The sequence below is a fragment of the Vigna umbellata genome, chromosome 11 (assembly GCF_029865625.1).
Source record: "Vigna umbellata cultivar VRB3 chromosome 11, Vumbellata_1.0, whole genome shotgun sequence".
NCBI classification, from domain to species: domain Eukaryota; kingdom Viridiplantae; phylum Streptophyta; class Magnoliopsida; order Fabales; family Fabaceae; genus Vigna; species Vigna umbellata.
This window is the reverse complement of record NC_142175.1, coordinates 29,268,364-29,281,163: the sequence shown is the minus strand read 5'-3', so window position 1 is coordinate 29,281,163 and position 12,800 is coordinate 29,268,364. Positions and strand designations below refer to the sequence as shown.

The following is a 12,800-nucleotide window of genomic DNA, read 5'->3' as shown; positions in this document are numbered from 1 at the left end:
CCAGTAAAGCTGGCAAGCACGAATCGCCTTATCACATTATTTTGGAAATTATTTATTACCTTCCTTGCCGTCATGTCTAATTAAGGAAATAAATTATTACAAACTTATTTTTCAATAAATAAAAATAAATATTTTACTCCGTTGTTAATCTTTGTCCTCTCTTTTTAATTAACCTGTGATATCTTTTCTCATTTCCTTTATTGAATTAAGAGTATTATTTGGTAAAAATAATTAAAGAACTCGTTTATTTCTCCTCTGTCTTTTTTTTTGCTTAATTTTTTTTTCTATTTTTTAGATCACATTGAATGACTAATTCATAAAAACTGAATATTTTTAAAGTAACTTGCTAAATTATTAGTATTTAGGAAAATCATATGCCGAAATAGCTGCTAAGCACGAAATGATACAAAAATGTTTTTTGTTTTTTATAAATTTCAATTTTATTTAACAAAAAATGTTTTCAGTAATTATAATTTTAATTGATTTTGATCTCTAATCGTGTTTGAATAAAATAATTATTTTTTATAGTAAATTCTACTATACTATTATATTATAACTTAAAATACTCTCCATAAAGTTTGCAAAAAAATAAATAAATATTTTGATTTATATCTTACTTTTATTATTTTTATTGACATACCAATTTCATTAAACATGGGCATTATCATGATTAATTGATTATGATATTTTGAAATGTAATGCTAAAATAACAATAAATAACGGATTTTTCAAAATAAACAATGCAATATGAAAGTACTTTAAGAAAACAGTAAAATTATAATAAATTTTATTTTATATAAATGCAATAAAAGGTAGAGTTAATACATTTTTTAAGATAAAATAAAATAAAATAGAAACAGCTATTAGTTATCACATGATAAAAAAAGGACTGAGTCTCACAAAGGTTTATAAACAATCCAGTAAATTTCTACATCGAACAATTATAATATAGTCAAACATACCTTTAAAGAAACATGCAATTAAAAGAAGAGTTATAATTAATTTACAAAAAGGAGATAAAAGTAAATAAAAGAAAACACAAATATATATCCAATATGTGTATCCTATAAATAAACAATACCCATCAGGTTTCCTTGTTTATAATAAATTTATTTTAATTTTATATCGTTCTGATATATACCAGATGTTTATCTACATCTAACTAAAAGACTATTATTAATATAATTAAAAAATTATTAAAACGAAAACAATAATTAATTAAAAGAATAGATTTATAAAAACAAAAACAAAAAAATCTTAAAATAATATATTGAACTAATAATATATATTTTTATTTATTTTTTTATCTATATTTGTTTCGAGTGTAAAATCTATGGTCATCGTAAAACATTTTTTCACACTGTTTTTATTATCTTAAATGTTCTTAGTTAATTTTTTTTTCACTATGTCATGTCTAAACTTCAAATTACATAAATAGATACATGTTAAAGATAAATTGATGTTCAAGTTAATAGTCTAATCTATTAGAGTTAAAATAAAATTTTAAATTTGCAATAAATATAGTTACTTTCCTTTCGTTGACAATATACCTAAGATTAAACTATAACCGTAACTTTAAAATAAAATTGGTTTTAAACGGTGTGAGTCATTTCTCGTAAAAGTGTACTTCTCTTTTATTATTACATAAATAGATAAATTAATAGTTTGTTGGTTGAAAACAACTCGATTAAGTCGCAATAAATTTGACAAAAAATACATATAAAAACGAGAAGAGGCACACGTGGCTTTTATGATAACTCAAACAAGAGAAATTTAATTACTATTAGCACCGCCAACAAACAACAAATACAACGAGACATTTACCAAAAAAAAAAAAATTACAACTTCTACACTGTTGTAAACTAATTAAATTAATAAGCATTTCGCGATATATATTATAAAAGTATTTTTGGATAAAGTTTTGTTTTAGAAGTTTATAAATTAAAAACAATTAGGCGTTGTAATTAAGAATGATGTCTTTTAAAATAAATCTATTAATTTCAACTACTATTATGATAGAATGATCGGAAGAGATTTAAATCAATATAAATTTCTCCAAAAATGGCTTTAACCTTTCTGCAATTAAAAATAAGAATTAGGGTTGGATTATGTTGACTTTTGGCCATTGGAGTCATAGTAATGGGAATCATAACGCGTAACCAGAAGAAGATTAAGTTTTTTTTAGTCATTATTAGAGCCAAAGTGACATCATTGCACGTAATAGAAGTTCAGAATTCAACTTTCTCAAACTAAAATAAGGTTTTCATTATAAATTATGATAGTTCTTAATTAATGTGATATCGAGTTAAATATTTTAGTAAAGATAATATAGTTCTTGTTTTTTATAAACAGATATATAAATGTTTTTATTATCAACTAAACAAAAGTAGCTTTTCTTTATAAATTATGTTTTTTTTTCTCATTCTATTTTATTTAATAAATCCAACTACTAAGGGAATAATACTTGTTATTCAAAATACGAATTTTATTTTAGAAAATTTCTCATTTTCATAGAGCATCTAATGTTTGGATTTAGATTTTAAAAATTAATATACATAATAATCAGAATATAAACTGATCAGTTTAAAAAAATTGTTATTGGAATCGGTTCTTTAAACCGGTTGATCTATATCGAGATAAGATATACTCAATGAGAACAATTAACAATTGAAAAGGTTTAAGAATTAAGAGTAATCCTACAAGAAAATATAATGAAGCTCTAACATCATGTACCAATATGACATATTTGAACGAAATGATGATTCCATGCCAAGTAAAATATGTTGGTTATTTTATGTATAAACATCACATAACGAAGTAAAGAAATTTGGAAATTATTTTGGGCAGTTTTCTTTAAGTTAACGGCACTGGATTGGAAAACACGTATCTAAGCGTGTGATGGTCTGAAAAATACAGCACAACTATTTACACCAACATCGTAAGAGACAGCAACTATGATATGAAATATAATTTATTCTACCTTTGTCAAATACTCACTCAAACGCAATCCTTTTCTATACCAAAGTGCTTTCTCTTTGATGTTGACAAAAAGGAAACCAAATCTGCAAACATACGTGTTCACCATTGCTTACTGAATCGACAAAATCCATGTTTTCATTTTAAATGAATATAAAATACTGGTAAATTGGTACCAAAGTGAACCTTGAAAATTAGTGGCATTTTTTTGGTATTGATAAGGTTGTTGAAAGTGAGATGGAAAGTTGCATGAGGGTAAAGGCAAAGAAAAGCATAATTTATGGTGTGGTCCATTTTGTTGAATGGAAGAAAAGGGTTTTTGTTATTGCCATGAAACAACCTCAGAACAGTAGTTGCATTCATTGTCAGACAATGTGTGATGAGATGTCAACCACCGCTCAGTCAATCACCTGCATGCACCTTAAACTGCTATTCATGTGTGTCGGTGGTGCTCCTTTTTATCATTGACTTACATTTTTAATGCAAGTGTTTGGTTTCATTTAAGAAATCAGATGATGGAGTTCAAAATTAATTACTTATACTTTTTCTTTAAATTTAATATTTTTAGCCAAATTAAAAGTAATATAAACACAATAATATGTTGTTTAGTTGAAAGTGAAAGTGGTTTGGAGCATTTCAACCAAACCAGTGAGTCCCCTTTCTCACCTCATTCTTCATCTTCTATTTTTATTTTTTAGTTTTCTCTTATCTGTGCCCTAACAAAGAGTTCTGATTAGATACTATTAAATTTATAAGAAGTAAATTCTTTTCACTTTTCTTAGTTTTCTTGTGCTCTGATAAAAAGAGTTGTAATGGGATACGTTATATGTTCTAGATTAAATTTATAAGAGTATAATAAATTATTTAAGAGTACAAATATATGTGAAATTATGAATATCTTTTTAATTTAGTATGAAGTTTATAAATAAATAAAACAGAGTTAATTATTTAAATTTTATTTCACAAAAATCATTGTTTCTCTATTTTTTATATTTTATTTGACTTCTTTCTAGATTCTTGAAGAATTTATTCATTCTTCGTATGTCATAGTTTATTTTAGGAATTTTGGTGAAAAATTGGACAAGTTTGTTTAATCATATTTTGTTTTAGATTAAGTTATTATTTTATCCTTTTTAGTGAATATATATATATATATATATATATATATATATATATATATATAATTTCAAAGTTATGAAAATATTATTAAAAGTTTTCAATTTTTTTTTTCGAAATAATTACTCTCATTTATTTAAATCTAAATAAGTATAAAAATTATAATTATTTTATATTTAAAATTGAATTATAATTATATTACCAGAGAACTTTGTATTATAAATAGAATAAATATATATTTTCTAGATAAAAAAAATCATTTGTATTTTTATGATTTATGGTTGTATTTAAGACTTTATGTCTCATCCTCTTTTATGTAATATCAACATTCAAAGAGATGAAGTTTTAAGACTCGTGTAAAAATATATAATTCCTACTGTAAAAATATGCTACTAATGCTTTTACAAAGCTAAGTAATTTCTTACCTTTGCCTAGTCTTTGTTGATAAGTTTAAATTTTTTTAATTTTAAGTAAGATAAATTGTTTAAGTTGAAAATTTTATATTGAATAAAAATAATACAATTTTATAAATAGATACAAACCTCATTTTATAAACTAATTTTATAAGATTGAATTAATTTTAAAATCTATTTTTTAAGATAATTTTATAATCATTTGAAAATTATTCTAATAAAATTTTTTATTTATTAAATTTGTTGTATCATTATGTATGAAATCATTATTAAATTACCATTAATGTTAAAATGTGTATAATGAGACACCCGGACACTGATGAGGGCGGGGAGTGATCGCCGGTGCAAGAGGCATGGTGCAAGGGGCACTGACAAGGAGCGGCTCCAGGCAGACTTCCAGTGGAAGGGGCACATAGACGAATCGAACATACACCGGAATGAGGAGGGATCTAGAGACTGTATAGGTATGATACTATACAGTTGAATGATAGCTTAAAGGGATTGATTTGGCTACTCATATCACCAAAATGCATTTGCTTTTCGATAGTCTGACCCATAAGAACTCCATGGTTAAGCGTGTTTGGTCTGGAACAATTTAGGGATGGTAATTACATATACATTGTTTCACATCAAAGTTTTAAATGCATTACGTTTTACTAAACAAAATACTAAGAAAAAAAAATCTCTTTCCTTGTTAGATTTTTATGAAATTCACAAAACAAAACAAAATAAATAATTTTAAATCTTTTTATTAAATTTAGAAAGACTTGAATAATTACGACCTTAATGAATTCATAATCTCGTACTTAATTTCTTTTTGGAAGACATGGCATTCAATCAATTCATCATTATGCAGCATTATTCAAAGGGGTTATTGCTTTCTAATTCAGTGGTTTAGTGGCTAATTAATTATTAAAACGTTGATAGATCACCCTACTTCACCCATCCACATATTAATATATGTGTGCACGTGTGTTATCTTAATTGTTTCCTCTCTATTTTTATTAAAAAATAAAATAAAATCAGAATTTTAGGGTGATGTGTCCTTTTCACAATACTCGAAAGACGTGGGTATGTGTTTAACTTAACGTCAACTTAATCTTATGTATTTTAAAACAATACAATTATAATATATGAAAAATCACAAACCTTTTTATTTATATATGTTATAAATTAGTTATGATGACATCCTCAAATACACAAAAAAAAAATATTATAAGGCCAACTCAATAACAACAATATAGTAGAAAGCACGTTGGCATCATCCATTTTATTAATTAAACTTAGCCTTCACATCAATATAATAAGACATTCTAATTACTTTTTATGTCATGTATTCACGTTTAATTTTCTAACATTTCATTAAATTCCATAATTAATTTATTTATTTTAAGAGGAAGTTTAATAATCGAAAATTCGTTACGGGATTAGTCTTCTTACAATAAAGTAAATATAACTTTTTTAAAGTAAATTTTAATGCAAATTTTTTTTAATTACATTTAACTTAGGCGTTATCCTCTCCTTTTAAATTTTCTTTAATAAAAAAAAATGATTTTAAGATACTTATAATTAAAGATATTAAAAGGAAATCTAACTTATCAAGAGTTCAAATTTAATTGAATTGGATTTTTTTAAATTATTTTTTTAATAGGGATCAAACTGAATAGAACTTACTTAGCATATTAAATAAGTTTGAACCAAATTGAAGTGAATTAACTTATGTTTACTTATTTGTTAGATTAATACTTTAAATTTCAACTATTATTTTATAATAAACAAAATATTATTAAGGAAGCTAACCCATTAACTACAAAATTTATAACTCGCAAAAATTAAACCGATTAATTTTTAATTACTAAAAAGTGAATTCGATCCGGCTTACAATACATTAGTTAATTATTTCCAACACAAGAGGCACAATAGGTATAAATTTAAAGTTTATATTTTAAGATATTCGTATAGAAAGATACTCACATTATTTGAAATCTAAAATCTCGATTTTTCAAAAATTGAAGAATTGAAAAGTTGATTAGAATTATGTTATTATTACTATTATTTCTTCGTCTATTAATTATTTAGAATTAATTTTAAAAAATACCACAATTAAAGACACTTTTTGTATTTATAATTAAATTAATAACTAATCTTAATAAAAATAAGATAGATTTGGCTATAAACGTGAAGGCAAGAAGCATTGGATAAATTAATTGTTGAACACTGAACCAAGCAAAGTTAGTCAAAATTGTTATTTAAAGAATAAAAAAATCAACATTTATATTAACATAGACTTTTTTCCAGAATATATTAATTATGTTTGGTAGAGGTTGATTTTGGGACATTAAAGATTGAGTAGAAGAGTTGATTATTAAAGAATATGTTGCCAAACAACATTAATGCTAATGTTGTATTCTTTTTTGATTGGATTTTCTACGACTCGTTCAAGTAAGGAATGCATGGCTGAGTTTTCGATAGTGTGAGAACCGATTCCAAAAATGCCATATATGAATGGGAATCGGTTTTCTTATTGATGGAACCGGTTTCAATGCTTTACAAATCGGTTCTCTTGTCAGTGTGTTGTGATTCTTTGTCTTCTTTTATTTGTCTGCACCATTATCTTTGTCATCCCCTGTTCACCATAATCATCTTCTTCCAAGTTAGGATGATGCATGCTCATGAATTTGATGAACCAATTCATGATTTTTAAAACAAAAATGATTTATTCCAATTTTATAAATTATATTTACTGTGTTTATTATTTTTCACAGTTTTATTTAAATTAATTGCAACAATAATCATTAATGATTTTTAACAATAATAATTCATTTTACAAATAAAAAACATAACTTTTATAATTTTATTTATGTCAAAAAATAATACAAAATGTCAACCAACTTTTATCCACAATAATAATTAATTTCTAAATATTTAAATTTTTTTTTACCAAAAATGACATGTATTTTTTATTTATTATATTTATTAATTTTTTTTATTAAATTTATTGAATAATAGTTTTTTTAAAAAACATTTTCACTCCTCCAAAAATCATTTCAAATTACTTTTATCATCAAGGACAATTTGATACTATATTTTTACTATCTATTAAAACTTTTTTTTTATCTATCACATTCTCACAAACTTTCTTAGACTCTTTTCCCAAATCCTCTCACTTTCATTTAAAAATTCTTTAGAAGAAACCCAAAAATTTCCTCACATCTATAGAGTGAAAAAAAGACTAAAATCACAATTTTTAAGAAATTATTAATTGATATCTTTTATGTAACTAATTGATTAAAAAAGTAAAACCAGAAAGTATCATTAAAATAAAAACATTTTTTATATTTAAAATCATTAGAGAATATTAGGAAAAATTATTTGTACTGAATTCAGTATTTTCTTGGTGAAATTATTTGGAACTATAATAAAATTTCATTTAGAAGTTTGTTTTTGTTTGACATGAAATGGTAAAAATTTCTTTCAATCTTGGGCTCACCTTAAATAGCCCATATGTTAGTTGGTCTTGAGCAAAAAGGGTTGATTGGATCACATTCGGGCCTTCATGGGTGATTACCTTTTTTCTATTACTTTTTTTTATTAATAATAACATTTTTTATCACTCCTATTTAAAATATACTAATCATTTATTCAGAATTTTAATTGTGAAATCTATTTATGCTGATTTTATTTTTAAATGACTTTCAATTTTTTGTTTTGGAATTGTTTTGCAAATTATACGGGTTTCTCTAATTTTAACAGTGTAATTAAGGTCTATAAAGACTTTTCTCAGCTTCCAGCAAATTTTCAGAATTTTTATAATTATTTTTTACGTGAGATAACTTGATAACTCGCATGATATTGGGGCTGTCTACTGTTAGACTAAAATGGAACTCAATAAAACACTTACCTTTTTTTAATAAAGCATTTATATAATTTAAGAAATTGAAATGTATGATATTTTAATTATTTGTAACTTTATTTCATAAACATTATTTAAATAAAATAATTAAAATATCTTACATAAAATAATTGAAAATTTCTTTTATGATAAAATTCTACTTTGAAAATATTTACTTTAAAACATACAATTTTAAAGCAAAGCTTTACAATAAAATACTGATGAATATAAAGAAATCATATCTAGTTGTAGATTTTTTTTCTCATTTTCAATGAATTTTAATTTTTTCTGTTTTATTTATTTAAAATATTACATAAAAATTTGGAAATTTCAATTTTCTTTTAATTTTTTCATCTAAACAACTCATTTCACTCCAAAAATATGTAAATCATTAAATAAATGAATTAAATTTCTAAATTATCTCATTCAAATAGACTATTTCATATATATTTGGTATTTGATATATATATATATATATATATATATATATATATATATTTATATATATATATATATATAGAAATCTATATTATATTTAGAGCTAATGCAAGAAAAATTGTAAGTGAATAAATTTTTCTGATGATAAATAATATTATAAAATTAGAAAACTAATATAATTTTATTACATATTTCAAAAAATTAAAATAGCCTTTCTATCAAAACTAAAACATATTTTTGGTAATTATCTTTTTCATTTTTCTATTTCACTATCAAGAATTTCCTCTCTACAACTTTATAGGTGAGGTGAGAGTAAAAAGACAAATTAAAAGCTGAGAAGTTCAGTGCATTATGCAGCATGTGATCTACACGTGTCACTAGTTGGCATTGCTAAAAAAATACACATACAGCTTTTGTCTTCTTATTATTATACAACTTGTGTTGTAGTACACAGTTTTACGGAATCCAGGTACATTCAAACATGTTCTAACGAAACGATGAAATCTCACTGTTCCCATTTTAGCCTTTAAGACTATCAACAATAACTTACATATATATATATATATATATATATATATATATATATATATATATATATATATATATATATATATTTCTTCTGAAATCAAGTTTCTATAATAAAAAGAATTGAATTTGATGATTTTTATTTATTTATTTTGATCCTAGTGTTGTTTAGAAGGATTAAGAAAAATGAGCATTGAGATGATATATTTTTTTTTACTTACAACAGTGATGAATTAATGGGTAGTTTCAATTGAATGTGAACTGTTAACAGCACATGCTGAGGTGATAGACAGATAAGAGAATGAAAGAATCTGATCTCACCAATCAACAAAATGCCTAAATTAACAATTAATAATGAAATGAAACAATATTCAAAAGAAGAAACAAAGTAAAAAAGCCATGACAGATCAGATAATAATGTTGGTCTGCGAGGCCACCCTCCTGTTCTTTTGCCAACTAAGCTCAGCTCAACTGTCAGACAACCCTTTTAAAGCACTCACCCGTGCCAACTGTACCTGTAACAAAAACAAAATCTGATCAAAGAATGATTCATAGTACCAGTGCTAACATGTTTTTGCAGTTGTATTTTTCTACTACAACTGTCTCCTCAATAAGAATAATAACATCAGAACATGAACTCATGTGTTTAGTACTATACTTTATATATGTCATAATCAAGTTGCAACTAAAGAAACTAGGTATGATTAAGTGGGTATTAATATTAACTAATGCAATTAAACTAAGTGAAAAGAATAATTTATAAGTACACATGATCTGGCTGGAGATGTCATGCTATCGCGAGACACACCTGTATAAGGAATTATAGAGGATGGTTTGGAAATGATGGTGAATGGGGCCCAGGGTGCCGTTGGATAAAAGTTGTGAGCTGGTAGGCCAATGGTCTCCGTTGGATGATGATACTGATAGAGAGGGTACACTGGCATTACTGTGTTGCCACCCACAATCCCCTGCCTAGGGTACACATGGGACATCTGCTGGTAGGCCCCACCATTGCCATAGCTCAGTTTCTGTCCACAAAAGTGCATTCTATTGGTATTACTAAGTTACATACAATAATAATTATTCACTTTCTATGAAAACAAAAAAGAAAATGCTGTTGTTCAAGAACTGATGGAACAGTGCCGACATGTTATGTTACAATCACATTATTACCTGGTTGTAATTGTAGTTTATGTCTGTCACAATGTAGGTTGGAGTGTACCTGAATGAGAAGAGGGAAGTTAAAAGTATGTTAGTTGAATGGAAAAAGGTTTGAGTTCATGATGGCTAGAGAAAAGCACGTGACAAACCCATAGAAAGGAAGAGGGTGATTGTGGAAGGGCATGGCAGTTGTTCTGAGTGGATGATAATATGGCTGCACGTGATTCCCTGCTGCATTGTTCTTCACCACCACTCCACTGTTTGATCCTCCTGCCAGTAGCATCTCAATGTTATACCCCCATGATGTTCATAATCACCAAAAGGCCATCATTCATTCAGATTTATCAATTCATCATTCATTCAACATACAGAAAAAACTACTTTCCACAAAAACTGAAAATGCTACATTGCATTGCATGCACATGAATATGTAAGTCTGTCATAGAATATATAAGATTCTACCAAAGTAGTTAAAAAAAACAAGATTCATTTTTTACCTTGTGGGTGTGGAGGTGGTGAAGCAGTGGAAGAAGACCTTGGACGACGAGCACCTAAGAAAGCCAGATTGCAGTTGGCTCGACGGCCATTGATAACAAGAGTTGCAGAGTCCTCGCAAGCTTTTTTGGCAGCCTCAGCCTCTTTGAAAGTCACCTTTTTTTTATATTATTCAGAACAAAAAAAAAAACAAACTTTTTAACTGACTGCTGTAGAATATAGCTACCTTCATTCAATCAATATACAAACGATGTACTTACAAAGCCATAGCCTTTGGATTTGCCAGTAAGCTTATCAGAAATGATGACAGCTTCAAGGATCTCACCATACTTTTCAAAATGGTCTCTGAGGGCATCCTTGGGAGTCTCCCATGCCAGGCCCCCAACAAAAACCTTGGTGAGAGTGGTGTCCCCAAATTCTCCAACGTTGTTGTTTTTGGGATTTGTGTTGGTGGTCATCATGGAGATAGACAGTGCTGGTGTTGTTTGAGTGAGAGAGATCTTTGTTTGTAGGGAAGAAGAAAGATAGATGTGTAGGTGAAGGTGATGAGTTGAGTTGAGTAGACGTTAAGTTTGATGAAGAGAATTTGGAGGAAGGTGAGGAGTTAATTTTATAGAGAAGAGTGAAATAAAAAAGTAAAGAAAGAGAGAGAGAAAGAGAGGCATGCATGACAGAAAGAACAGATAGACTATGATGAGGCATTAGACCGTCATCAACGTGACTGATCACACCAATCACTCAAATCTCTCTTCCATTCTCTTTCTCCTATTTTGTCTCTCTCTCTCTCTCTCTCTATTTCTCACCATTCACTGTACCTTAGCTGGACTTCGAATATGCTTTACACTAATGTTAATTAACATTTATTAACGTACAAACATGCCTATTCAATTGACTCTGCAACTAGGATAAATTATTACAACCAAATGCTACTTTTTCTTAACCAAACTTTTCATATTTAGAAAAGTGTTACAGTTTTCACTGTACAGAGAAGATTTTACTGTCAACTCTCCATTTCCAAGTTGTGTGTGAATGTTGTAAACACGAACCTCCTTAAGATAATAAAAGGGTAGGCGTTAATCACTCCAAAAATAGGATATGTTTGGTAGAGGGAAATGAAAGAGTGCATGTGAAAGTAGGAAGGAGGAAAGTTAGAAAAAAGATAATGGTCCACTGTAAAATAGGAAAGAGTGTATATCAGTTTTTATTTTTGTGCTTTATTACACTAAGAATTAATGAATTGAAAAATAAATGTTGGATAAGATTATATAAACGAGTTTAAATTTTATTTTAAGAGTCAGATTTAATGTTAGATAGGATACCTTTTAAGAAGAATCAGCGTAATCAAATTATGAGTATTCCTTATTTGTATTGTGATTCATAATGGAAAACGTGTTCCTGATCTGATAATCTCACCTTTTCTTCTTGGTTATTACACATAAACATGGGTTTAGTATCCTAAATTAAGGGAAGGTGAATACTGTTGCAGAATTAACGGCGTTATGTGTGAGAATGAGGTGAAGAACAGGTAAGAATTGAATCATTGGTGTCTGTCTGGCCATGATTCCTAGGAATAAATGACGCAGAAGAAGCACAACTGAAACGTGATCCACACCGTGGCCAGCTATTCTCATTTGCAAATCTAACGCTGTGTTCGCATGAACGGAATTTACTGTTCATGCGAATTTGCGAGCGAAGAATTCAGCTCGTTATGCGTTCGTTTGGAGTGAAATGCGCGGACGGATTTGCGATGAAATGCGGGATGGTTGCACTGTTCAGTCACCCGT

The 12,800-nt window shown here is 27.1% G+C and overlaps 1 protein-coding gene across 1 annotated transcript; it reads right to left on the bottom strand.

Annotated features, from left to right (window-relative positions):
* Nucleotides 1–9,589: 9,589 nt before the first annotated feature.
* On the bottom strand, nt 9,590–11,681 carry ARP1 (RNA-binding (RRM/RBD/RNP motifs) family protein). Its single transcript, XM_047300762.2, has 6 exons — nt 11,277–11,681; nt 11,019–11,172; nt 10,671–10,791; nt 10,534–10,582; nt 10,169–10,388; nt 9,590–9,875 (listed from the first exon to the last, which is right to left on the bottom strand). Exons 1-6 carry the CDS (start codon nt 11,475–11,477, stop codon nt 9,835–9,837), a joined length of 786 nt encoding a protein of 261 aa, XP_047156718.1. The 5' UTR covers nt 11,478–11,681; the 3' UTR covers nt 9,590–9,834.
* Nucleotides 11,682–12,800: the final 1,119 nt, after the last annotated feature.